At 39.1% G+C, this 27517-nt stretch overlaps 1 protein-coding gene across 1 annotated transcript in view; it reads right to left on the minus strand.

Annotated features, from left to right (window-relative positions):
* The window catches only part of SUCLG2 (succinate-CoA ligase GDP-forming subunit beta), a 115772-nt gene that overhangs the window by 30284 nt on the left and 57971 nt on the right, over positions 1-27517 (minus strand). Inside the window, exons 5-9 of the mRNA XM_083869551.1 lie at positions 26678-26830; positions 25637-25726; positions 23050-23146; positions 19549-19710; positions 18002-18144 (exon numbers count right to left, since the gene is read on the minus strand). Of these exons, the coding sequence (XP_083725677.1) occupies positions 18002-18144; positions 19549-19710; positions 23050-23146; positions 25637-25726; positions 26678-26830 (645 nt within the window). The remainder of the gene's footprint in view (positions 1-18001; positions 18145-19548; positions 19711-23049; positions 23147-25636; positions 25727-26677; positions 26831-27517) is intronic.

Below are 27517 nucleotides of genomic sequence, written 5' to 3' on the forward strand. Positions count from 1 at the left end.
AGCCTTGGCCAATGATCCTTTGACACTGACTTATTCCCCAGGTACTGAATAAATTTCAAGAAGAGCTGGGGAGTTTTTAACAGTATTTTAAGACAAAACAACAGAAAAAGCACAACCCAAACCTGACAAAACCTCCCCCAGATGCATCTTCCCAGAATATTCTGAGCTGTAAGGGAGCCACATGGATCATCGAGTCTGACTCAAGTGAATGGATTGAACCCCTGATATTGGCAATAAATGACACCATTCCCACTTCCATACTAATCTTTCCAGAGTCTCTGCTTCCTCCACCAGCAAGGTGTTGAACAGAGATGTATTTGGTTGCCACTTCCTACCAGGGAGGTGGATTTGGCTCTGTGTTCAGACGGACCACTGCAAACCAGGGAAAGGACAATCCATACACAGGAATGGAAAGGTGTTAGGAACACAAATTCCCACATGGGAAAGGAAGAAGACTCAGAAGAAGAGGGAGGAACTGTACAAGTGACTCCTGCAAAAGTCTGGGCATACTGAGAGAGCACATTTGAAGCCAGAGCTTGTTTCCAGATGTACATCTGGAATTATACCACAGCCTATGGAAACAGCATTTACCACCTGCCATCTTCTGTGCATGCAACCAGATCACTAATTCAACCCTCAAAAATACCTGCAAGGAGTTATGAATGAAATATCTTTCCCTTTTTCAGCCTACTTACTTTTAAAGTTTTCCAGATAGATGGCTTGTACTGCATTTCAAATATGAAGTGACTTTTGGCAGGACTCTGCAAACAGAAATGCAGACTGAGTAAGAGAAGAACCTACTCAGCAGATTCCTTGTCTCATCAGGAAGGGCACACACCGAGCTAATTTCAGGATCAAAGTCTCACACTGTAGCTCCTGCTGACAGGATTTTGTTTTTTCTAAATGATATTCACTTCTCTTTGTTTTTAAAAATGATTAGTTCCAGTTTTACTAAGATTAAATAATTACACTGCCTCCTTCATGTTTACACCTTTTATACACTTCAAAATGCTCAGCGTGTCCCTCCTCCCAGGGAGTATAATTTTTTACCACTTCCCTATAACCCTTTCACCTCCTGCCTCCATTATTTTTGATGTTTTCTTTGATTTATTCAGACACAGAAGTTTGACAGAGGAACAAAATGAAGGCATTTATGCCAGGTCCAATTTATCACAATCTACACAAGAATGATTTCAAAAGACAGGAAATAAAAGTTTTCCCTTTTCACATATTTACAAAATGCAGTCAAAATTCACAAAATCCTTAAAAAATTATTAAAAAGGAAAAAAGAGAGAACACTTACTGTAGCTCAGGATAGGAAAGGTAAACTAGAGCTTTAAAAACTCTGGACTGGAGAACAGCAGCAAGATAAGGGAAGTTTGCTTGAAACTGTTATGATAAAAATGTGTATGAAGCATGCATGGAAAACTGCTGTGTGTGATAGGGCAAAAAAAGGGAATAAAAATTAATAGGAGATGGTGTGGGAGCCTCTAAAGGTTTCACTGCTGTGAGCTTGAAGTGACAACATCTCTAATGGGTGCCAGAGATAGGAATGTCCTACATGGATTTTCCCCCCATGAGTGACAATAATCATAAAGATAGAGCATCTGCACCATCACATTCTATTTCATGCCATTTATTTGATTTTGGCTCTTTTTGATGTTGGTCTTTGGAGGAAATCAGTTTCTCTGGAAACAATTTTGTCACCGATGCAGCAGGTGAAAAGTTGTGTCAGTGAAAAGTTAGTTTATGAACCATTTTGAAATCTGGAGGGTGGTTGGGTAAAAAAACAACATAAACTGTTCTGAAATGTGTGTTCTGCACCAACTGCCCTGGCCCAGTGGACATTCAGTGCTTTATTTCATTGCATCCAACACATGGAGAAATATTCTCCCTTCACTGTGCAGACAGCCAGCAGCTGAGGAAGAACAGTAACTCAAAAAATTTCCAACTCCAGCAGAATTTGGACCTTTCAGACACAGCCCTAAGGGAAGGATTCTGTCTTAGCACCCCACCTTATGCAAGAGAGGAATCCTGCCTTCAACAAGTCCTTTGCCTTGATTCTAAGTCTCAAAAACCAGATCATCCCCATTTCACCTATTCCTGATGGTTTTTCTATGCTGAATGTGATGCCTTGGGAAGGCTGACCTGAAACAGAGACTGGACAGAGCCAGAGAATAAAGTAGGGATTTGTTGAAAGGCCTTTAGGGTACACTTTGGGCAGGACAAGAGCCTGACCAGGGCTACACCCAAGGTGGACTAAAAATGGTCACAGAAATGGACCACTGGTCATGAGTTCTTACACTTCTCTAAGTTTTGGTCCATTTGCATATTGGGGTTTAATTGTCCAATTCCAGCTTCAGGTTGTGAGGTCCCATCCTTCTTGTTCCTCCCTTCAGTCCACTGTTGTTTGTGCTTTTGGGCCTGAAAGTTGTCCTTGGTCTTCAGCAGGAAAAGGATCTGGTTTGTCGACCTACTCTGTGAAAAGAGCTGAGTGACACTTAATATGAGGCTCAGAACTGCATCCCTGGGCAGCACAGAATCTGGAAAACATGAAAGCTCAACCTTAAGGCATCAAATTAAATTATTCCTGTTTTTCTTGAAAGTTGAGACAGCTCCTCCTGTATTCCTAGAATGATTTTCCAAGAAGTGCTGCTACAGAGCTGTTGTGACCACAGGAACTGTGCTGTGTTAGAATGAATCACAGAATGGGCTGGAAGGAACCTTAAACTCATTTCATTCCACCTCCTGACATGGGCAGAGGCACCTTCCACTATCCCAGGTTGCTCCAAGACCCATCCAACCTGGCCTTGGGCACCTGGCTGCACACAGTGAACACAGCTTGGCTCTGTGCATGTGCATAACTGCACAAGTGCTTTAACTAGGGGAAAAAAATCAGTTCAATTCACACTGCACAGAAAAGAACTAAACAGGTATTAAGGATCCAATATGATTTTAGTAGATTAATGCAAACCAGCACTAACACTCCAATACCAGGAGATTTATAAATAATAGAAATATCTCACTGAGGAGAGAATCAGACCTTGACTGCTGGTGGAACTAAAACTTTTTCTCTCCTTATGGCAGTTTTGAAATTTCATTTCCAACTCTGGAAATAGAAATTTCAAAATTATTCTCAGTTAAATCCATAGAAGTACTGACCTTCAGTACCTGTAATGTTCAAAGAAAAAGACACTTGCACTTGTGATTGGCAGATCCATTGCAAACAGTCTCAGCAGCTCCAGTGTGAGCCTTGAGAAATGCAACCTGAGCATCTACAACTCACTCATTCTAACTTATTGAAGGAGTTTTTCCTTGTCAGGAGAATTGCACAATTCAAGATTCAGCCCTACAGATAGCAGCAATCAGTAAATCACTCCCATGTATGAAGTGATCTTAAGCACTGGAGTGGCAAAATAAAGCGTTATCTTCCCATAAAATTCCATATCAATAGGAAAGTGTCTGCTTTCAATTAAAATCTTGAATTATCCTTTGTATTTACTGCTTGGAGAATCCATAAATAATTTAGGGAAAATACACTGAAAAAGCCCCTTAGACCTTAACATATACTTCAAGCTGCAAATTAGGCAAACCTCAATGCAATGGCTAAGCAAGTGTGGTTGCAAAAGATAAATTTACTTTGTTCATTCTGGAGAAGAGGTTTCTATCACAGAAACCCTTCCTGGGAGAAACCTTCCTTGGATCTTTCCAGCTTGAGATTCCACAACTGATTCCTGGAAGCCTTGACATCCCAGCCCCCATACAGACCATGCAGCACCAGCACAAGTGAAAACCAAAGCACAGAAATGTCACAGCCCCTGCCCTGTGCTCCTCAGAGCAGTCTCCAAACTAACCCAAAATCAGAAAAAAAATCCAAGTTTCCTTAAAAACTAGGGATTAAGAAAGAAACTTGGTATTAGCTGCCTCCATTTATTTTAAGTGAAAAGCACTCATAAAGATACTTGGAGAATTGCCTTAAAACCTTTCCAGAACCGGAAAATATTGTTACAACTTTAAGTGCTTTTGCCTCCAACCCTTCCAGACCCTCTGCTATCTAAACTGTTAGATAATGCCTCAGTGGGTTACCAAGTTAAACCCCCTCGTTCAGGGCTGAAAAGCTCTTGAATACACGAGCAAGATCAAAGCAGGTAAGCTCAATAAACTGTGTTAGTCCCTGTTTAGGGACCTGAGGAGCATCACTTCCCCAGCATATTGGAAGTAATTTTCTCTGGTGACATGCTATGTTTTGTCTTAGTGAACATTTAACCTCTAGATCTGGACAGCACACATTTGGCACCAGCACATTTCTTTAGGGAACACCAGAGTGGTTACTTCAAGTGACAGTTTTCTAATTATTCTGTCAAGCATCAATCTGTGAAGTTCCCAGTTCCTCAGCACCCTGATTGACAGGGCAATCAGCACTTTACTTAAAGCCTCTAGAGCTGTTCTGGCCTAACAAATGCTTTAAAAAAAAATAAAAAAAACCAACCAACCCAACCTACCCCTCCTCCCCAGTGTGAAAATGGAGTGGAATATTTGACTTCCAAAACAAATCCCATTCTGCAAATACGATTCCCCAAAGTAACAACGACAAAAAAGCATTAGCATATAAAATGTACCTCTAGAGAAGGAAGAGCTGACCAAAACAGTATTTTCTTTTGTATTACAATAATTCATTTGTGGCATTTTATTGTGGAGCAAATCAGCTGATGAAAGTACATCAAAAAAAAAAGAGAAGGAACTGAGACAGCTCAATCATTTTCACTGAAGTTTTCCTTCTCTTGAGAGAGGGAAAAGAGCCCCACTTTTGAAGTACTTTCAGCTTAATTCCAAGTTCTCCTGGAATTTCTGATAAACATCATCTTCCTCTGCTGAGGGTGGTGCTGTGACTCTGGGGCCTTACAGCACTTCTGACTGTAAGAAGTGAGAAAATGAGGGACTTGATGAGTGATCAACAATTATCCCTGTACCAAGTTCAGGCAATACTAAAAGCTATTTAGTAGTCATGACCACGTTTTCCTAAACAACATGAAAGTACTTCATGCTCTTGATCCACCATGTAATTAAATTCAACACCAGGGCTGAGATTTTGACCAAGTTGGCACTAGAATTACACAGGGTTTGATTTATAAGCCAAGATGCTGCACCTGAGAATTCAAGAGTGGAGTTGCTCTTCTTGGCTTGCTGGGACAATCTTGCATTGATATTGTTTAACTTCACACAAAGGGAGTCTCTCTCACCACACAGAACTGCAGCACCAATACCAGCAAAGTACTAATAACAGTTTCTACTGAAATCAAACTTGTGCCAGATTTTCTCCTTTGGTTTGGCATGGTAAATGATGAATAACAGAAGTTTGGTGGCAAGCTTTTTATGGTGAGTGCTCTGGAGTGCTGTGTGGTAAAACACACTGAACTCAGTGAGACTAAAAAATACATGAAATACCAAATCAGGTGTCAAACAAAGGGTGGAAAGAGGGCAGCACATTTTATCCTGAATAAGAGTGAGCTGCAGAAAATATCTCTCTAGATTTAATCTTTTTTTTTTTTTTTTTTTTTTTTTTTTTTATGACATTAAATAGGGAAACACATTCACACACAAAACCCCCCTTTTTCCTTGGATTTGGAAAAAAAGAACAAAAAACAACCTCCCAATAGTTCCTGACTGAAGGGAATGGCAGAGCTGACCAAGTGGCAGAAGGAAATTCATTGATGAAAAGCCTCACACTGCAGTGGTCAGTAAGGTGGAAGCTCTTCCAGGGCTCAGGGGCAAGACTGAACCCATCTGCTTTTCTTATAGAAGTTCAACAGATGTTCATCATTGTTGAGAGTTAAAGGAATGTTGGTGATATGTAGACACCATCCTTGCTCTAATTGTTTTTATCTTTTAAGTTCAATTACTTCCACAGTTGTTATGATTAAGTGAAAACAAAAATGTATTTGAGATTCTCTCAAAGTAACACACACAAAAATCCCAGAACAATCATGCAGAGCCCCATGGAAGTTTTGATTAAAGGCAAATCCTTCACAATTCAGAGAGCACATACTCAATCAGTGGTTGAAGAGGAAAACCTCCAGGGAGCAGCAGGAACTAAACAATTCTGATAAGATTTCTGTGACTTTTCAGCAAATAGTAATTTGCTCCTTCATATTTCTTCAATGAGAAGTCAAGCACTGCAGTCCCAAACCTTTAAATCAAATGATTTGCTGGGCATCAGGCATTCAACTTTCACCAACTACTATAAAATATTGACTCTGCACATTCATTCATTTCTACCCAATAATTGATTCTTCTTTTTTTTTAGCCTGTTCCAGGCCCATAACAGTATTCTGGGAGGTTGACTTAATCAAGATTTAGTTAAGAAAAAAGAAATCCTCAGCGTTTTCAAGTTTTAATCTTGTCTCGATTAAAGCTTGCACCACACAAGCATGTATATAATCTATTTTCCTAATGGGATGTTTTTACTCTCTTCCCATGTTATCAGTATTAATTCCAAATCCACCATTCACAAGTGCCATCCATAGTTTACACAAAGGTTCCTGCTTTAATCACAGGGTTGGCATCACTCTGCCACAGGACAGAGTTTTATGCACAATTTTGCTGAACAGGGCCCTGTCTGAAGGTGCAGATTTCATTATTCCCTTTTCTGGTAAAGTGAATACTGACTTCCATGGTCAGCTCACCTGTCAGCCACCCAGAAATCCAATTTTATGGCACTGACAGCAGGATTGCTGAGTCTCCTGCACTGAAGCACTGCAGAGTTATTTGGGGGAGGATGGCAGAGGATGGTGGGAGCCACAACAGCTCCAGCTCCTCTGCCCTCAGCACGTTTTCTGCAGCAAGGGAGGCTCCTTCTCCCCCACGTTCCCAGGGAATGAACATCTGGTGCTCTGCAGCTCTTTGGTTACTCAGGCTTACCCTTAAATAATTAGAAATGGTTTCTAAAGCACAGCAGCAGCCAGCACTGCATACAGAACAGGCTGTGGAAATGTGCACAGAGTTCTGCCAGAGCAGCACTCGGGTCCAGATCTGCAGATTTACTCACCTTCACCACAGCAAACTGCATGTAAAAATTAAGAAGAAAGTTCCCCTTTCCCTCTACTTATTTGATGAGCAAAATGTGTATGCAAATGAAAAAGAATATGACAGCCATAGCAGAAGATTCAAGGTGAAAATGGTTTTGTTAAAGCAGTCAAATGACTTTTAAATTCATTTGGAATAGCTGGAGCAGTACAATACCTGCTCCATCCTGGCTAAAAAGAAGAAATTATATGACTATTTGCAACAAGTAAGGCTACCTTACTCCTAAATCAACTCCTCTGATTGCTTGGAAAAAAAAGAATCTTTAAAATGTTTGGTATTTTTCTGCTGAAAACATCTGAATAAGTTTTGTAATTTCAGGAAAACCTATTTGGCCAGACATTACCCACCTGTCTTTCCACATACAGGCACTGTCTTTTAGCTGGAATTTTCCCAGTAATTTGGCTCAAAATGGCTTAACCTTTTTCCATAAAAAAAAAATATTATGAAAAACTAAGTTTTTAGCTCTTTTGCTTGAGACATTTCTCTTCCCCTGAAATGTGTGGTCATCTACCAACCCCAAGGAAAATCAACAGCTTCCATTAACAGGATCTCAGATTTCCAAACAAAACCCTTCAGTCAAAGTGCCAGTTGCTGTGAACATTCAGGTACTACCCTTGGGAAAAAAACCAAACCAGTTTGCATTTCTATTCTGCTTTGCAATAGAGACATAGGAAAATGCTGCAAAATGATGGAAAAACTTGAATTGGGACCCTTTTTTCTTTGACAAGCAGAGCTTGTGTAGGATCCCAGCCATGTAACCTCTGCCAAAAGGCAGCAGGAGCCCAGTTCGTACCTTCAAGCCTCCATGGCCACCTGCTGCCTCCTCCCAGATGCCATCCCTTCCTTGGGGCATCCACAACCACTGGTAACTCCCCTGCAATTCAATAGGTTTTCTGCCCACATTTTAGAAGGAAATCCACATAGACATTTTAATAATGGATAGGGAATGCATTCTTTAAATACAGATATTTATGACTATTTTCCCCTCCAGTGCTTTTAAAGGCACCCACATGGCAAGCAAGAGTTCAATTCTGTTGAACAAAGGGGACAGAGAAGAAACTTCCTTTTAAGTTGTCACAAAAGGAGTGGAAAAATAGGGCAGCAAAAGTGTCCTGCTTTAAGCCAGAATCTGCTATGGTGTTTGGGACAGAGAAACAAACATGTAAGGATGTTTAATATATATATAGAGAAAAGCTTCTAAAACAAATGAACAAAACACCCACAGGAAGAATATTCCCTCCCCAAAGGTATTAGGTAGAACTGTAAAGAAAATGTGAAAAGTTGATTAAGCTCAGGGCTATAAATACATGATTAATACAATAATATACATTACATTTACATTTCCAGCCAAAGTCACTGAAGGATTGAGAGGCTGACACGTGCTCACTGTACCTGACACAAACAGCACATAATGTGCTTTTTCTCCAGGATGGTTCAGGTTTGGTGTGAGATGATAACTGTGTGATACCCACAAAATCCAATATATTCACAGAGACAGTCCCCAGGTTTTGCCCAGCTCTGACTGAAGTGGGTCTTTCTGCAGATCTCATCCCTCACACTGCTTTACACAGACTCTACACTCCACTATTCCTCACTCAAAGTTTACACAACTGTTGGAGCCTCCCCATCAGTTGAACAACTGAAGGGACTGTGGGAAGATGCCCAAGAGTCTGTTGGGAATATTCCTACACACATCCCAGACTATAAACATGAACAAACTGACCACTGGGAGATGGAATAGCTCCTGCTTTCTGCAGATTGCTGTCAGAATTAGGAGCACTAAAAGAAATAAACTGTTCACTTTCCACACCACTCTAAATAAAACACCTGCTGAGTGTGGCAGGTACAAAAAATGCAACATCTTTTGAGAAGCAGGACTAAGTTTATCTTCCTATGAGAAGCAGTTTTTTATTAGAAGATGAAACTAAATCTGGAGCAAAAGGCTATGAGCTCCTCATTTGTGGTAGATGTGGACTTGATTTGCCAACTACTTAAGCACATGATAGGCTTTAAAAGTGAATAGACTCATTTATTTCAGCTTTATCAATCCACTCAGAAAAATGGATAATAAAATATTAAAACTTGAAACAGGTTTGAATTCTTGTTGAATTTGAGCATGAATATGAGGCTGTGAAATAATTCAATCCTACTTGAAGCAAAACAGAGATTCAAGAGAAATAGATTCTGTCCTCTTTCATTAAGTTGTATTTCAAAGAATTTTTGTCTTTTCCAAAACTTTTCCATCACCCTATGATACCTTTTTTTTAAAAAGCTGTGTCTTTACTCTAAAAATCTTAGCAATATCAGGCCCTTCTGTCATTAAATATAATTTTATGATGGGAAGATGCTTGTTAATTTTGTCATGGTTTACCTTTTTTTTTCCCCAAACTGAGTCTTATCAATAAGAAAAATATGAAGTCCTATCTACCTGTGCTCCATCCATCCAGGGTGCTTCTGAAATGATAAGTAAACCCAGTTGTTATTTATTTCACTGTCACACGAGTATGCCTAACCCAGCACAAATGGCTGAAAGCACCTACCCAAGATACACATTTCATCATCTGGGCCAGTTTATCAGGAACAGATGGAGGCAAGGTGATTAAATTTCTTCATTTTGATTGAAAGAACAAACACTTTCCTAGACTGCCATAACACTCACTTAAAAATAATGAGAATTAAAATGCGATTCTCTCTAAAGAAAAGTTTAAGTAAGGACACCTACAACTTTTCTTTTAATACACTATTTCCTACCTGTATTATCAGAATATTTGTCTTTCATTGTCCTGCATGTGTGCTAGATAGATGATCTAAAAGTAGATTCATAATACATTACTCATCTCACCAACAGGAATTACCAAATTGACTTTCCTAAAATATCTTCTCTTTCTATCCTCGCTAATTGTGAAATGAGTCATATAAATTTTCAAAATTTAATCAATTTGGATATCCCAGTGAAGGATTAACCACTTTTCTGATGTATTTTACATGACATTTCCTTTTACTGGGCAATCCCAAGACATGCAGATACACCTGCACATTCTATTGCACTCTCTGGACATGACATCAGGCCTTTGGCAGTCAGAGATGCTGGGAAGGTTCAGGATGGAGATTTACTGCCTGGATCCATCACCTTCCATCTGAGGCCCTGGTTTGGAGTGAGATGGTGACACCAGGCTGTGACATTATGTCTTGGTTTGGAAAGACAGGTGTCTGCCAGGGAAAGCTGCAGCTTCCCTTGGAATGGAGAATGTAAACCCCCTCCCTCCAAAGTACTATAATTTTGCAATTAAGGGCTTTCAGGCAAAGATATGGGAATAGAAATAACAGTTCTTTACTAGGAATATTAAAAATACAAATGTATTAGTATGAAAAAAAAAACCCAAGCAAACAAAAAATTCCTAGAAACACAGAATACGACACTCTGTTGGTCAGGGTGTTGGGAGCAGTCCAAAATGAGTCCTCCAAAATGAGTCCTCCAAAATGAGTAGCAGATGTGGTTCAGTTGGAGTAGAGATGATCCTATAGAAAGGATCCAGTGATGGTGAGATGGGTCCAGTCTTCCTCTGGGAAATCCAGTGGAAACCAGGCTCCCTTGGTGCTCTGAATTGCAGGTCTTATCCAGGCAGGAATGCTGGGCTCCACCCCCTGGGTGGAGCATCTCCCAATGGGATGATGTAATTTTATCAATCATGCAGTGTGCCTTGATGGCCCATTAACAGCAGATATCCCCTGAAGGGAGGATGGGTCATGGAAGAGATAAGGAACACTGCCCTACCTGTTTTAACACCTGCCCATTGACAGAAGGCACCTGTCCCCTCCGCCCTGGAGGTAAAGAAAACCATTTCCAACAGACTGGGAATAGAATACATCTTGCACTGCAAACCAAGACGCATGACAAGAAACAGGTCCCATAACCATTCCTGTGTCCTTCCCAAACACTTCCCATCACAGGCTCAGCCATCCCAGCTCACCACTGGAGACCTCAGTCCATATTCTCCAACCCCGAGCACTAACAACTAAAGCCAGTAACAAAATCCTCTCTCACTTTGATCACTAATCAAGCACACCTCCAAACAAGCAGGAGAATGCTCCAAGGCTTGCCCACAGAGCAGCTGCTCAGGAGGGTGATGCTGTTTGTGCTCCAAGGAACTGGAAATTCCTGCTCTTCTTTCCCTGTTCTAGAAGGGACAACTCTACAGAGAGGATAATTAGCACACAAACACTTAAGTTCCATCCAAACCTAACAGCTCAGTTTGTGTTGTGGTTCTTCTAAAAATTTGTCAGCATTTACCATCTACGACAACATCTGTGAATTTTCCCTATTCTGCCACAAAGGAAGCAATTGCAAAATCACTGCAAGTTTTCCTCTTACTTAGGAATTTTATTTTTATATCCTGTTTTTAGGATTAATTATAGCCTACTATAAAATGCCAAAAGGCATTCAACTTGTCAGTGCCCATAAATAATGGCAGATTCATGTAAAAGTATATTTACATATCAATTACTTAGGACTCAATACTACACATGCTCTTGAAAAATATTTCACTTTTGGTTATAAATCAAGACAATTCAATTATACATTTTAAATGCATAATTGTCCTCCCATTTTCATAAATATTGTCAATATGCTATCAGTCTGTAAAAGTGCCTCGGTGAAATGAAAGAATGACTTTTCTGTATTTAAAGTGTTCTAAAAGATGAATAGTCATTTCATATTCATTCTGGAAAACTGCGAAGGCACATTAGAAAAAAATCCTTGCTATAGTTCTATTAGTCTGTATTTTCCCACCAATGCAGAGCTAATTAAAAATGTGGGAAAATTCCTAAACTACTCCTATTAACTCAAAATCTACAGTGTCTTTAAAAGAACCATGAGCTGCTTCATTGTCTAAAGGCAAAACACTTGTACAAATTTCTGAGACAAAAACCCACAATATGCCTTTGTGAACTTTACCCAGCTTTTCAAGATATTTCCGTGCCCTAATAGGTATTTTCTATCTCCACAAATTGCCACTTTATGAGAATAATCTTATACTTCCAGAGTCAAGACATTATTGCTCTTACAAAATTACCAATCACAGTTTTATGTTTAGAGCTGTTCTCTGAAACACAGAAAGGGAGCTCCAGACCATTCCCTGGCTCCAAGGCAGGATCAACTCTCCCTGAAACTTCCTGGATAATTGCTTGTTTAGCTAGTCCTTAAAAACTCGTGGTGGTGGATAGTGTATAAATTCCTAAAATAAACTGCTGTAGGACTCAACTACTTTTTTTTTTTTTTTTTTTTTGCTGCAATGTTTTCAGAACAGCCACGTTTCCTTGCTGCTCTTAACCCTTATTTCCTGCCTGAGGCAGACACTGACCTGCAGCACCAGGCAGATTGCTCAGGTTAACTGAAGGCTCCTTCACCTTTCTGTGTCTGATTTCTCTTTCAACCCTTGAATCATTTGTATATGTGAAATCAGAGAAAAGGTTGGTCTCTACCCTAATAGGAGAAAATACTAAGATGATGTAGTAAGATCCAGCTTCCAAACACTATGTGGAATTTTTCAGTGATTGATCAGACAACATCCTACGGAAATGTCAAAATTTCTAGCAAAAATTACAACATGTTTATTGATTATGATTTTCATTTTAAAAATTTAATATTGCACTTCTACCAAACCAGTGCAGAGTACTAAACTGCCAGGAGGAGAGGGCTCTGTAATGAGCAGTGATAACTTTTTATCATTTTTATAGCACTTAACTTCTTTAACAAGCTATTTAATTTTTGATCAACGTTTGTAGATGGCAGATGAGCATCACAACCCACATTTCACACACACACACAGAGGTAAAAACAGCAGCCAGAGCCTCGACTTCCAAAAGTGTTCACTAAATTCAAGTGTCACCATTTTGAGATCCCCAGCTGGAGCTGTGAGGGCCATGCAGAGCGTGAGCACTGCAGCAGCAGTTAACACCTGTGGAACTGTGCAGCACACAGATAATTGTGCACTAGAGTGGCTCTTCAGCGACAGCCTTTGAGAGTGCTCAAACCAGCACAGGATGCTTCACCCTCTTGTGTGAATCAGAGAAACACACAAGGTGTAAAGAATTTTCATGCTGTGTGAGGCAGAGCTGGGTAATGAAGTGTGTAAAGGGTGCATGATTTGTGAATGAGAAAGCAAAGATTCCTAATGAGTCTGTAAGAAAAGGGTTCCTTTACATTGTCTGAAATGACACAAAATCTGACAGTTTAAACAAATACAGTGCAAACACTCTATTTTATGCCCACAACTGAATCTTACTTACATTTCCCTTTTTTTCTGCAAAATTCTATGCACACTGACATAGGCTGCATGTGTGATAGGGAAGGTTATATATTCCTACTGATTTATGGGTTTGCTTTATTGTAACACTGAGAAATCCACTGCTGACAGTCAGTTAAATGCAGCAAACTGTCCACAGCCAGCCTATGCTCTAACCATGAGGAAGTTCCCAATCATAGAAATGTGGCATTTGGGATTCTTGTATTTTTAAAACTTTCCCCCTTGAGCAGGTCATTGTTTAAAGTAGCAGAGTGAGAGCAAACAGTCCAGAAACACACAAATATAGTTACTATACCCCAATCTGCCTGAATGTTTGGAGATGTTTTGAATGGTCTGAACTGAACTAGCTCACTCAATTTAAAATTAATTACCCAAAATAAAGACCAAATACATTATACATGGCAACTTTATTTTTATTTCCGAAATCTAAGAAAAGGATATCCCAATTTTTTCCTCTTAGTATAATGCCATTCCTTCTGTTACCACATAACAGACTGCAAATGTTAAGAAAGCTAATACTAAAAACCCCTGAAGCCAAAAGGATAAACTGGTGATAAAAATGTCTTGCATAATAAGGATGTATAAACTCTATTACTTTCACACCAAACACAGCTGGAAAAGAAGTGAATTGCAAAGTTATGGTTTAATGATATCCTCTTTCAGAATTCTGGTCACTCTCTCAGATGCCTTGAAAACAAAAGCCCCAAAAACTCTGCTTGACACACAACAGTGAGACACATCAGTGCCAATTATGTGGTGAGCACAGAGATACATCTGAACATCAACAGGCAAAGCAAGGTGACAGGAATGACTGTCTATTCCATATAATTAAGACAATAATCTGAATTTGGACTAGATAAAAACATTAAGTCTTGTGTGTGTTTGATATCAATTATTCCCTGGATATGAGCTAACAGATTTCAATATGGAACATTTTTTTCCTGAGAAACCTTTGTCTTTCTGTCAATAGTCTTTTGCCTAAATAACAAGCCAACAGTTGTTAACATCAATTGATTTGGTGAGCCTTTAGTCATATCATCAATGGCAGGCCTCAAAAAAGGTTTTCAAAGGAACTTTAGTGGGAAAAGGAGAAAAAGAACAACAACAAACCATGCTGGCCTTTAACTGCCTGTGTTTCAGTGACACTTTCTAATAGGAGTCCACTGCTAAGATCAGGGCTAGAGTGTGCTGATGGTAAAACAAACCCACTCACAGCTTAGTTGGCCTTTGTATGAGTTTGTGAGGCCAGGTTCTGGCAGCAGGGGATAAGAGGAGGCTTCTGTGAGGAGCTGCCAGGAACCTCCCCTGTGTCCAATGGGGCTGATACCATCAGTTCTGAAATGGAGCCTGAGCCCACCAGGGACAGTGGCATCACCTCTGGGACAGCAGAGCTCAGAAGGGCACAGAGAACTGCAAAACAGCAGCTGGAGAGAGGAGTGAGAACAGGAGAGGAACAGCCCTGCAGACAGCAGGGACAGTGGAGGAGGAGGGGCAGGAACTGCCCCAGGTGTCAGGGCTGAGATTCCTCTGCAGCCCATGGAGATCCAGGAGGGAGTGGATGGTTTTCCAGCTTTAGCCTTTCCAAAACACTTTGTTGAATCCTAGAAACAGTCACCCTGCGACAACAAGGTCTTCAGCATGAACAAAAACAAGCACCTGTGGAGGTGGCAAGGATGGGAGAGTAGTCAGGGATGAGGACCTGGTGGGGATGCCTGGAGCAGGAATTCACACATGCAGGGGAGAACCAGGTACCACCCAGAACCTCAGAAATACCAAAGGAAACAACCACTTCTGCTTCACTGTGGGACAAAGGGGCATAAATGAAGCTCCTGCAGTGTCTCCCAGCAGCTTGAACTGCCAGAACTGAGCCATCTTTCCTGCAAGTATCTAAAAACAGGGAAGACTGTACATTTCCTGCCAGAGCAGATGCACAGCACAAACTTATAGACACAAGACAGGCAGGAAGAAGGAAAAGAAAAGAAGATAGAAAGAAAAAAAAAGCAATTGGAATTTAGACAGTGAGTAGAAAGGAATTCAGAACCATTGCAGTGACCTGTCTAACCTAGGAAGTATTGGATATGGCAGACAGCAAACAAGACCAGCAGAGTGTAAAAAGGGTCACTGGCTCCAGGGATAGCATTTCCATCCAAAAGCCAGTGGATCACCTTTTGCAACAAAAAAACTCACACTTTTTTTTTTTTTTTTTTTTTCTCCAAGAATTATAGACACTGACAGCTGACAGATTAAACCAACAGCAAACCAGCCCAAATCTTCACTTTTCCCAAAAACAATATCCTCAGCTTCACTAAATCAAATCATGCCATATCTTGATTTGTTTATTTTGTTTGTCTGGGGGTTTGAAGGGGTTGTGTGGTTTTTCGGTTTGTTTGGGGTGGGGTTTTTTTCCTTTTTTTTTTTTTTTTTTTTTTTCCCCTTAACTTTGACGTTTTAAAGATAACTAAAGAGAGAGAAAAGAATCTTCTTCAAAGCTCAGTTGAACCTTTCCTTCTGTAAGATTCCATCTCCTGCAATGTCCTTACCTCTGCCAGCACAACTAAAAAACAGCAATTCTCCATATTACAGCCCTGAAAACATTTTTGTTTTGTTTTGTTTATTTCTTTGGTCTTCAGAAATCTGGATATTTAGAAAAATTAACTGAATCTCAAGTTCCCAAGAACAAATTTTTATCTTATGAAACCAGGTGGGAATCAAGTTAAAGGCCACAGGGAAATGACTGACCACATACAACCCGTGAATGCTGCATTAGCCACAAAGATTCTTTGGACTGAAACCCTCCCATTAGTTAAGAAAAGAGAGAATCCATTCAATTTTCTGATTATGTATTGAGCTAATGGCATATCAGGAGAGGAAATAACAGACATTTGCTAAATTTTCTGAACAGAATGAAATAAAACATGAAATGCTTTGCCTTCTGCATCTTCAGCCAGTCAATGCCAGGAATGGCACAGCCCCAGCACAAATGCCTAATCCAGGCCCTTTCTCATGCTCCCTTTTTGCTTTCTCTCAGTAGCAGAGCTTCACTAGCCCCGGTGTTTGCAGTCAGAAATAGTTAAGCAGTAACATATAAGCAGAATGTATAATAGAAGGATATAACTATAAGTCAAATGTTGGGCACGCAGATGTTCTGTGGCTGAGAGCTACTAGAATGCCTTTTGGTTTTAAAATTGTTTAAACTCAGTCAGCTTCATCACCAAAATTAATACCTGCTGTTTGTGCTGCAGCAGACAGTAGAAACTACTTAGCCCAGCGATAATCACCAGCTAAGTTGTGTATCTGAGACTTTACTGCACCTGCTTCTCTGCCACCAACACAAGTTGCAGAACTAAATTACATCTCAGGCAAACCCGGATCGTCACGCGAAGCACGCGCTGCAGAACAACTCAAACAAACAACTCAAACAACAAACACTTGAGACACCAGAGGCACCAGGTGCTTAAAAAATTATGCAGGGAGAGTTACAACTGCAAAGAGCTTCCAACATGAAGCTGACCTGTGCTTATTTTGTGCTGTGAATTTTCTTTCTAATTTTGCCTCGAAATTTCGCTGCAAACAATATCCACCTCTGTTTGAAAAGCCACAACATTTTGTCACTTACTGCTGCACAGAGCATGCAATTACAGCAATGTAATTGTCACAGGAAGGTGGCATTTAGAAGCTAGCATCACATCACAATGAACAAGAGGAAAATGACTGGAATCACAGAAAAAATGAGATAAAGGAGACGAAGCCAGATCCACAAAAAGAAGCAATATGCTGAAGCAGGGACTTCAGCTGTGAGGCTTAGGTGCAGGAGATGGGAAAGATGATCAAAGCCCTCCGACAGATTTCCATTAGTAAAAATATCAACAGCAACAAAGTTCTGGCTGCACACAAAAGCAGAGCTCCATGTTGGCAGGATGGGCAGCTGGCACTGCTCCAAAGCCCACGCCTGATCAATATTCTCTCAGCAGATACTCCAGCTCTGTCTGCAGAGGGGACCAATGACCCCAACACACATCTCTAGAAATAACTTCTACTCAGTACACACAGACTAATGTCTTCTCTTCTTGTTCAAAAAAAGAAAAGAGCAACTGCAGCTCCATCTGCAGAAGGAAGTGTCAGAACGTTCCAGGCTATGATTCCAGCCTGGGAACATTAATTAAATACAGATTATCCTGCAGTGCAGAGTCAGATATTTTAGAAACCTTGAGTTTAAGAGTACTAATCAGCCCTTAGAATTAGCTATTTGCTTAATTTCCCCATTTTTCTCCTCAGTTTACTATTAGGAATGATATTTTAAGCATCTAAGTCTGACAAAGTCCATTTTAGGAGTGAGATGTTCTGAGTTCAGCATTAGCACACCTGCACCTCTGTCCTGAACTGCCTTGAGAAAGTTCCCATTCACAGCTCACCAGCAAACCTGAGTGTGGATCAGGAACTGAACAGTCTGTCCAGCGGTTCATACTGAAATAATTTTCCTCCCAGATCAGCCGTTTAGGAGCTCACCCTCAATGTTCTCACCATGATCTGGGTTTTTCTGTGCACTGTTCATGGTCATACTCAACCCTGTTTGCTGCACAGGGAAGCTCCCAGCCCAAACCCAACATTTTTACCTTTGGATCAGCAGTCAGCAGCTTGAATGCTTGATAGACTTGTGCTTCTTTCACACCTCCACCCAGATCCAAGAAGTTGGCTGGCTTTCCACCATTCAGGGATATTATATCACACGTTGCCATTGCAAGTCCAGCTCCATTGACTGTAATTGCAAACATCTAGGGCTTATAATTCACATGGATAAGATTTGTGAAAAGGCTTCAAATGTATCAGCACAACTCCAAAACATGGCTCAAAATGTTACATAGCTATTTCTAAATACTAGTAGCTATTCATGGATATCCAATGCAATAAATAATTCAAAATTTGGTGCAAACATCAACATTTAGAATTTTTTTAGAGTTTAGATGTGCACCTTCCTTTAAGCATTCTCTGAAATAGTAATTGTGGCAATGCAGAACCTTCTAGCTTTATTAAAAATACAGTGACATAAAAACTTCTGGGAATAGTGATGTGAAGGATGAATTGACTCTTTAAGCTCCTCTCCCATCACTCTGATAGCAGTGGGTGCTTTGCGTTACTGCATCACAGATAACTCAGTTTTGGGGACCTCAGATGTTCCTGAAACTGCCTTTTATTTTAGATTTGCACCAGTAGAAGCATTTCCATGGGTAGGAAGATCTAAACTGGGAAAAGTGATGAGAATTATGTGTCCCCTTTATGCTGCTCCTGTTGCACAAGGGCTCCTGTGTCACCCAGAACACAGACCACTAAAAAAATAGGATAATGTTGACAATTATTACTTGGGTTTGGAATCTTTTGGTTGTTTTTTTAAATTGAGACTGAAGTTTCACTGTCATTTACTGAATCAATTGCAACACATTATCAGAACCTTCCACATTTGTGTTTGGAATATATATCTGAGCCAATATAAGTGCTGGGCATTTTCTCATCAAGTTGAAAAGAAATACCTAATTCAATTAAATTAATAATAAAATGTTGTAATGGCTAAAACAATTTGTACAAAATGAAAATTATTTAGAGCACAGCTGACTTTTCTACTTATCTCTTCTAAACAGCAGAGTAATTTCTGTTCTGCAGAAACTTCAGGAAAATAAAAAACCTGACATTTCCAAGCAGATTCTTTAGCAGCTTTCACAAAGGGAAATGGAGTTTAATATTCCATTGTAACTTGGAATGTCACATTTATAAAAACATATTTTCCAAGTGTCTTTTAAGTAACATACTCTTTTTTTTTTTTTTTTAATTAATGATGAGGTTTTGATGATTTTCTTGTTTTGTTTTAACTACTGGAAAGACCAATTACATCAGGTTAAAAGCTCAGAAATTGAAACTGCTCAGCCTGCCTCCTCTCTGACACCACTCCTGCCCTGCTGGAGTGCTGTGGCCATCAGCACAGTTCCCACATAATTTTAGTTTCATTCCTGCAAGACCTTGTGGAAGGACAGACAGCACTGCAGAAATACTCAGTAAAACAGACTGAAATTCTGTCAAGGGTGGCCTGAATGTCAGATGTAAACAAAGTCTATACACTGAACAAGTGTAAATTTGTTTTCAAATGCCTTTTGGATGTATTTGTTCTTACCAAAGCAAGCAATGTTTCCATCCAGTCCTATATATTTTAAGTCATATTTGGCAGCTTCATTCTCTATGGGCTCATTTTCAGACTTGTCATCCATGGCAAATATTTCTTTTTGCCTAAATTCTGCGTTGTCATCAAAGTTTATCTTGGCATCGAAGCAAACAACTGGAGGAGAAAATAAAACAATAGCCAGGCATTTAGAGTTTACAGTCAGCCAGAGCTTCTGAAATGTTACTCCAGCTATAACAGGAGGAGGTTGATTTGGGAATGATGCTGACTCCGACACAGGAGCAAGCTGAAGTCTGAGCACCGAGTCCAGCAGGAAAGTGCAGGTTCTCCATAAATCCTCTATTGAGAAAAGGCACAGCAAAATCTCCACACCACACAGGGAGAGCTTCTGTGTTTGCTACAAACAAAGTTCCTGCATGTATGAGGGCAGTTTTTGTGATTTGGACAGGTGGGCTGCACAATGACACAGGAGACTTTACCTTCCATATTTTGAAAGAATAACAGATAAAACAGGTAACACCAACCCAAAGCCATGCAGCCATTCACAAAAGATTTTCCTCAGCCATATTTTGAATTTCTCATCTTATTAACTATATACACAATGTTTCATTAAAGAGCTCAAAAAACCTGAAGCCAAATATGTTAAAAACGAACAAAAGATTACTTTTAAATAAAGGAAATTAAGACAGTAAATACAAACCTTCTCATCAATATCAACAACCACTATGGTTGTAAAAGCAAATTAAGAAGTTGCTAAATCTGACTACATTTTAAATAAAAGACACAAAGGACTGGCTAGCAGCCACAATATTCACATAAACACACCAGTAACAGAAATGCCTATAGAGTGTTATTTGCCTGTTTTCTGACTCATTATTTCTATGGGTTTGCATAGGCAAATGCCTCATTAGATTAAAATGTTCTAAGTAAATGTAAGACTATATACTTATCATATTACTATGCAAGTAATTTCCCTTGTACTATGCTCAGATTATAATTACTGACTTAAGCATAATTGATTTCTCAAGGCAAACCAATCAAATTTAAGTGCTTTTAAATGCTGTGTCCATAAAAATCTAATAGTTTTTCTATCTGCTGGTGTTTTTTATTCCCTTTGCTACTGGGACACGTCCATGGTACATGGGGACATGTTCATGAGCATTGCACACATCTGGAGGTCAATGGCAATTAAGAGGATAATTTTAGTCTTTGCCATAGATACACATCAATTAAAATAACAAACCACACAACCTTGTTTGGTGGAAATGTAACCGTGTTTAATATACAGTTTCTTAACTTAGGAAGAAATAGCTACAGAAACAGCAAACTAAACATTTAACCAAGCAGGAGAGTCTCAACTGTGTATCTTGATTTGCATTGGGTTTTCTTGGTTTGGTTTTTTGATTTTTTTTTATTTTTTATTTTTTAATATTTGACTTGCAACCAATAACAGATTAAATTAAAACTATCAAATTTCACTTCACTGACTGCAGTTTCAGGAAATTGTTCATGAGTGTGCATAATAAACCTCTTGGAAGAGTCCAGATCTTACCTGGTCAATCATCATGTGGGAATGTGCCAAAAGGAAAATATCTGCAGTTCCTAAAATGCTACTAATGTACTAGAGCTGCTTTAATTGTTTTTTTAGCAATGAAATAAGACAATTTTTCTTCCTCAAGCTTTCAGGTGCTTAAATTGCTAAACCCACTCAAAGCTAGAGTACAACTGCAATTTCAGAGATCTGTTTACCTTACAAACATCCTCCATGTCACATTAATAGAAACTCATTTCTACAGAACATTCATCTTTAACAAAGGCCATGCTGTAAAAAGTAGCAGCAAAAACATGTATTAATATTTATCAAACCATTCTCACTATCAAAAGCACATTGTTACATGCATGATAGATTATACAAATGGATTTTTTTTTCCAAACAAACATCAAAGGATGCTTCAACACTTATATTCATGAAATACTTCTGTTGTTTTAGTTAGCAGTGTAGGATTTTTGTCATCTGCCAATTCAACAGTTTACACTGAGAGCAAACAAAACAAAAAAACAAACAAACAAAAAAAGAAGTTTCAGGCTTCTGACCCACTAATGTTAACAAAGAATTTGCTAGGATATTAAACAAGGAAATACATACAACCTGATGGAAATCTACACAAGTGATAAACACAAAACACAGCAAGAAATAAATCCATCTTATCCATTACTTTGACAAGAATAATGGGCTTCATACAGAGACTTATATTTTATCATTAGGAAGAGCTGCATTAAGCTAGGCAAATGTTCTTCCATTTGTTTTATCTTTATTCTCCTTTAAGACATTTCAGATGGAGAAACTGCTAGCTAAAAAGGAATAAGCACAGGAAGACTCCTGTGCATTTCTGAGAGCAAGATGGGTTTCACAGCTTGAAGCCTCTCTGTTTCTGCTCCTCAGCTTCCTGGATGCAAAACACACAGGGAAAAACCTCAGAGAAAACAGAGCAAAAACTCTTTCCATCCCTCACTCAGATTAAGCCCTTCTGACTAAACAAGCACAGCCACTCCAGAGGAGCTGATTTGATAACTCATCCAAATCTTTATTTGCACAGTGCCGCCTCGCAGAACTCCAGCAAGGATGCAAAGTGAGCACCACCTCGGTTCTTTCCAGCCTTTAAGGACTACATTCTATTTCCTCTCATTATTTTCTGTTCTCTCCCTCACTTGTCTCTACTTGCACACCAATTTCCCCTCCTGGTACCCACCAAATAAGCCTCCAGCACCTCAGTGAAATGGAATAGTGAGGAGGTAGCTGTGATCCCCCTGGATCAGCCCTACAGTATTTCAATATCCCACAGGCACCTTTAGTTCCTCCCCTCTTCACCTCTGTCCAAGTTACTTGGATAAAAATGATAAACAGAAGGAAAGGTTTCAGCTGGAATATCAAGTATTACAATGAGGTGAAAGCTAATTCAGCTCCTCAGCCCTGTAGTCATGGTGCAGGAAGATTCAGTGACCCTTTTTCTTCCCAAAGGATGTAGCCAAGTGTCTGTTTCAGCTGAAATTTGGCCTGTGCTCCAGCAGACTGCAGAGTCATGCACTTTAAAATTTAAATTACCCATATGAATGCAAATATAAAAGAACAAATTTCTTTCCACACAATCTCAGTAATTCTAGCAGCATTAACACACACATAAAAAACCTCAAGAAAAATCCCCACAAAACAAAATCAAGAAAACTTCAACTTTGTACATGAGCAGAAGAGCAGAAAATGTTGCTGTCTCTCACCAAGCAGAACATGTAGAAGCCAATACTTCCAATATTTAAATGAAACAACAAAAGGTATTGAAATATAAAATCTGCCAAGGGAATATTTATGAATGTTGTTTAAATTACATTACAAAATGAAATTAATGCAAAGCTGCTGCTACATCCTTCTATGCAATTTAATTTATAGTTTGCATAAATAAAGAATTATAATGCATTCATTTGTTTCCTTCAATTTCTTACCTTGCCCTTCTGGAGTTTCACCAAAGGGATTGACTTCAACCTGAGTGGCATCAATTTTCAAGAAAAGATTATACAGCTTCTTAATTTGATCTGCTGCCTGAATGTGATCAAATGATTTACAATTACCACACAGAAAAATAAAATTCATGTTTTCAAGGCAAAGGTAAACCATTATCGATTATTTTTAATGTATTACATTGCAGAGTAATTCTATATAATTATTGCTTTTATTTCTGTTTACTTAACCACATTCATATAGTCTCTTACATTGTTATAAAGTGGCATTATGATACTATTTAACATTTAGTAAATGTGCATTTAAAGACTACATGAACTGGAGATTTTCTACGAAACAGTGCAATTAGTATGACAAGTTTAATTGGGAAGTGCCTGTTGGGCACCAGCACAATGAAGGATTCTCTGGTACTCCGAGGTCTGAGCTGCATTCATGTTCATCAGACTAAAGTCAGAAACCACAAGGTAGTTTGTGCACTGTGGTGACTTCAAAAAAAATATCTGTTGCTCCTTCCTATAACAGTCTGAAATATTTTCTTGAAGAACTTAGGTCTGAAGCATCCTTGTTTACTCATTACAAGATACTCTTGCTTGTTCCCTATTACTCATCGCCATCTATCTCCATGCCTGATTCCATGGCTGAAAATACTACCACTGACAACTAATTTCCAAGTCTTTTGTTCCACTAAATAACATTTTTCCACTAATAGAACTACTTTAAAACAGCAACATGAACGTGTATGAAAAAATCCCTTTGAGTCATTACACACTGTGAACCTATTAGCTGAAATAAGTTTGCAGATGAAGTGCACTAATAAAGAACCACTCAATTTTCCCCCTCTCATTACTGATCAGCTAACTGAAGCACACAACCCAAAAATACTTGAGACCTCTCTTGATAAGTAAAATGAATTAGAATAAAGAAAGCATAAGTCAGCTTTCCCCTACGAGGTCAGTCATGCAAAAGAAAACATTAAAACTGGAAAGACTCAACCCCAATCCCAGATTTTCCAGAGAGGTTGTGGAGTCCCCATTCCTGGAAGTGTCCAAGGCCAGGCTGAATGGAGCTCTGAGTGACCTGATCTAGTGGAAGGTGCCCCTGCCCAGGGCAGGGAGGTTTAAAATGGATTTAAGGTTGTTAAGGTCCCTGCCAACCTTAACCACTCCATGATCCTGTGACAAGATTCTTTAAAAAGCCACAGTTGGGAAGCAGCACAAATTGTTTAGGAAGCCTTCCCTGCTCAAGAGTTATCAGCTGAAGCATTCTTAGTGGGTTTGAGTTAAAAAAAAAAAAAATCAGTTGTAAATGTGGAGCATCTTCCTTGGCACAAACCCTCAGGCTGGCAAAGCACCCCAAGGGCAGAGGGGGGAGGCTCTCAGCAGGATCCTGGGCAGGCAGCCCCACCAGAGCCCCACACTGGCTCTGGGCCACCTGAAAAGCTGCTCCTGCCAAAGTCCTCTGCTGCAACTGCACCAGAACACCAGAATCACTTCACTTTTATTAAGGGCTGCCCCATTGTTCAGCACCTCTCTGAATCAGGCAGCTTAATGTCAACACTTCTCTTTCTCAGGGTCTGTAAGAACTGAGCCTCTTCGAGCAGAAAATCCCAGCCTAGAACTAGAGAATATAAAAGTAAATACTCGGATTTGTCTGGATAAAAACTATGTCCCTATGCTTCAGTAAATTCCTTTTAGCTGAAAGCATGAGGAAAGAAATGCATTCCTGCAGCATTATTTAAATGTGTTGTTTAAAAGTCCATACATATTTGCTGTTAATTATTAAGTACCAGAACTCTTCAAGGGTTGAAAGGTTCTACATAATCATTCCTCCTCATTAGATATACAGCTAAATCTTCAAATGTGTGTTAATCAACTTAATCATTATGCATTTGTTAATTGCATGTTAGGATAGAAAATAATTAAAACTGCTGAATTAAAACTAAAGGAGTTCTACAAAAATGACAGTTTCATACTACAGAAAAAACCCAAGCCAGCTAAAATGAGCTCTTTTCTCTTGTCTCCAAAATGATGCATAAAGGCAAATAGATATATTCAAAATATATATACATATAGAAAATAGAAACTGAAAATACAACACGCTGGCAGCCTTTTGTTTTTGAGTTGAAGAATAAAAAATATTTCAAAGGTTTCAATCACTTTTATTTCTCCTTATATTAAGAGCAAATTTTCAAAACCAGCTCTACCCATGCGAGCTCCAGTGGAATTCCAGTCAAAGTAAAGGAATCCCACACAGTGGAACTACATGTTGCCATTGACTGCTTCAAAGACTAGGGACTCTCACTTTAAAACTATAAATTTTGAATAATTTATAAAAAATATTCAAAATTTGTAGCTTTAAAGTGAGAGTCCCTAGTAAAACTATAAACTATTTTGAATTTATTCAAAATGCTAAAGCCTATTGACAATTACATAGGCACAATTTAGTATTTAGAATGTAAAAATGATCCTGATTTAATGGACACTTGGCCTTTTCTGCCTATTGGAAAACATTTAAAGTAGAGCTGGGCTAAAAAGTCTTCAGCCTAAGCCCAAGGAGTGGAGTCAAAGTTACCTGCTGCTGCAAAGCTCCTTGGAATCCCAAATTTTTTGCCATCTGCAAGGCCTGACGATCCTTTACGCCTTCAAAAATATCTATTTCCTCCTGCAACAGTAACATGCATAAACATAACTTAACATTCCATCAGAATGGAGGTTTATAACTTCAAAAGGAAAACACTTAGCATACATGTGCAAATTAGTAATTAAAGCCTGGCTGTTTGCCAGGGCTCCCCGAGACTGAGGCTACAGCAGGTGCCTATAGGGGATGTTATAATTACCACACTGACTGTGAAACAGTCCTTCCAAAAAACATATAATTCTTCAGGGTGGCACACTGACAAGACAATGTGACACCAGTTTTCACTTTTAATTACTGTACAGATGGCATTGACGAATATTTAGCCTGTTAATTTTTATGACATATTCTGGAATATTTTCAAGGCAATGAGTGTCACTGCCCGGTAACACTGTGAAGTTTACATCATTTTTAAGTGCACATTAAATATTTTTACAATTTTTTGAATAATTATACTTGATTGTATCAATTATTTTCTCAGCTGAATAGCTTGTCTACTCATTCTCTTGCCACAGGAACTTAAAAAATACTTTGGTGTAGTCAACCTTAAGAAAGTAATAACAACAATTGTATTTAGATGCAAAAGTCTTGCAGGTACAAAAAATAATTAACAACTCTGTCAATTAGAAAAAAACAGCCACAGAAACAATATTGGCACCAACCCATTTGTGAAAAAACTGTGTACCTGCCTGAAAGTGAAGCTCACTCATAAAACATTTCAGATATGAAGTTTAACATATCACATAACAGCCAGGTTTAAGATCTTTTTCTAATTGAAAAATTCTAGTAAAATCAGATGTTAAATATGCTTCACTTACTGGATGACAGGTATGAGCCTGTATTTGATGAAACACTATTTTATGGTTCTTCCTGTCTCCTTTTTACACATAAGAAAGAAAAATGGAGGAGAAAGGGGGAAAAATATTCTTTTAGTTAACTGAAAAAGAAAATTGCTGTTGTAAAACATTATTTCAATACCTTAAAAATAAGTTCTGGGCTAGTTACTGCAACTTCTTCTATGTCCACACCACCCTGGGGACTGCCAACCATGACAGGTCCATTGCAGGCTCTGTCCATCAGAATTGCAAAGTATGTTTCCCTGGAAATATCCAGTGCTTCTGCAACCATCACCTAAAAATGGATACAGGGAAGAAAAGAAAATATCAATGGTTCTGACTGGTCCTCCTGCTTTGCCTTAAAATGCAGCAGTTTGATACTTGCTATCCTGAAAAGAAACATTGGTTTCACTGCTTTTACTACAGTGCTACAACCCTGGGACCTTTTTCCCCAAGAAATTTTCTCTCCTTAAGTAAGAGACTCCTCTAATGCTGCTCTTGTCACTGGGGCATGCAGCCAGCAATGTCAACCAAGAGCATCCCAGTGTTGGGGTTTTCCAAGTGTTTTTCTCTATATTACCTTTTTATCTCAATAATTTGGGATAATTCTTGATTATCAAGAATTCATGTCCCCAGGAAGACTTGAGTCACAAAGGACTCAGTATCTTATCACACAGATAAAAGGACTGGCACGTTGGTTTTTGGATGTATCTCACCAGCAAATCCTCAGGTTTAAGTTCTCTCCTTTATTCTGACCAAAGGCCACCTAACCCTGTTAATCTCTGCACTGAACTCCTGCCCTGCCCAAATATTTCCTAAGAAAAAATTCCTAAGAAAAAACCCTAAGAAAATCAGTTTACAGGTAATTCTGCCATCCAGCTTTTTACTTTCAGTTTAGAGAGTCAAGCAGGTGTGTGTCCTTCAGATACTGGCACAAACTAGAAACACAGATATTTATTATTCCAAACAGCTACTAATTCCT

This window comes from Zosterops lateralis, assembly GCF_965231275.1.
Source record: "Zosterops lateralis genome assembly, chromosome: 11".
Classification (NCBI taxonomy): Eukaryota; Metazoa; Chordata; class Aves; order Passeriformes; family Zosteropidae; genus Zosterops; species Zosterops lateralis.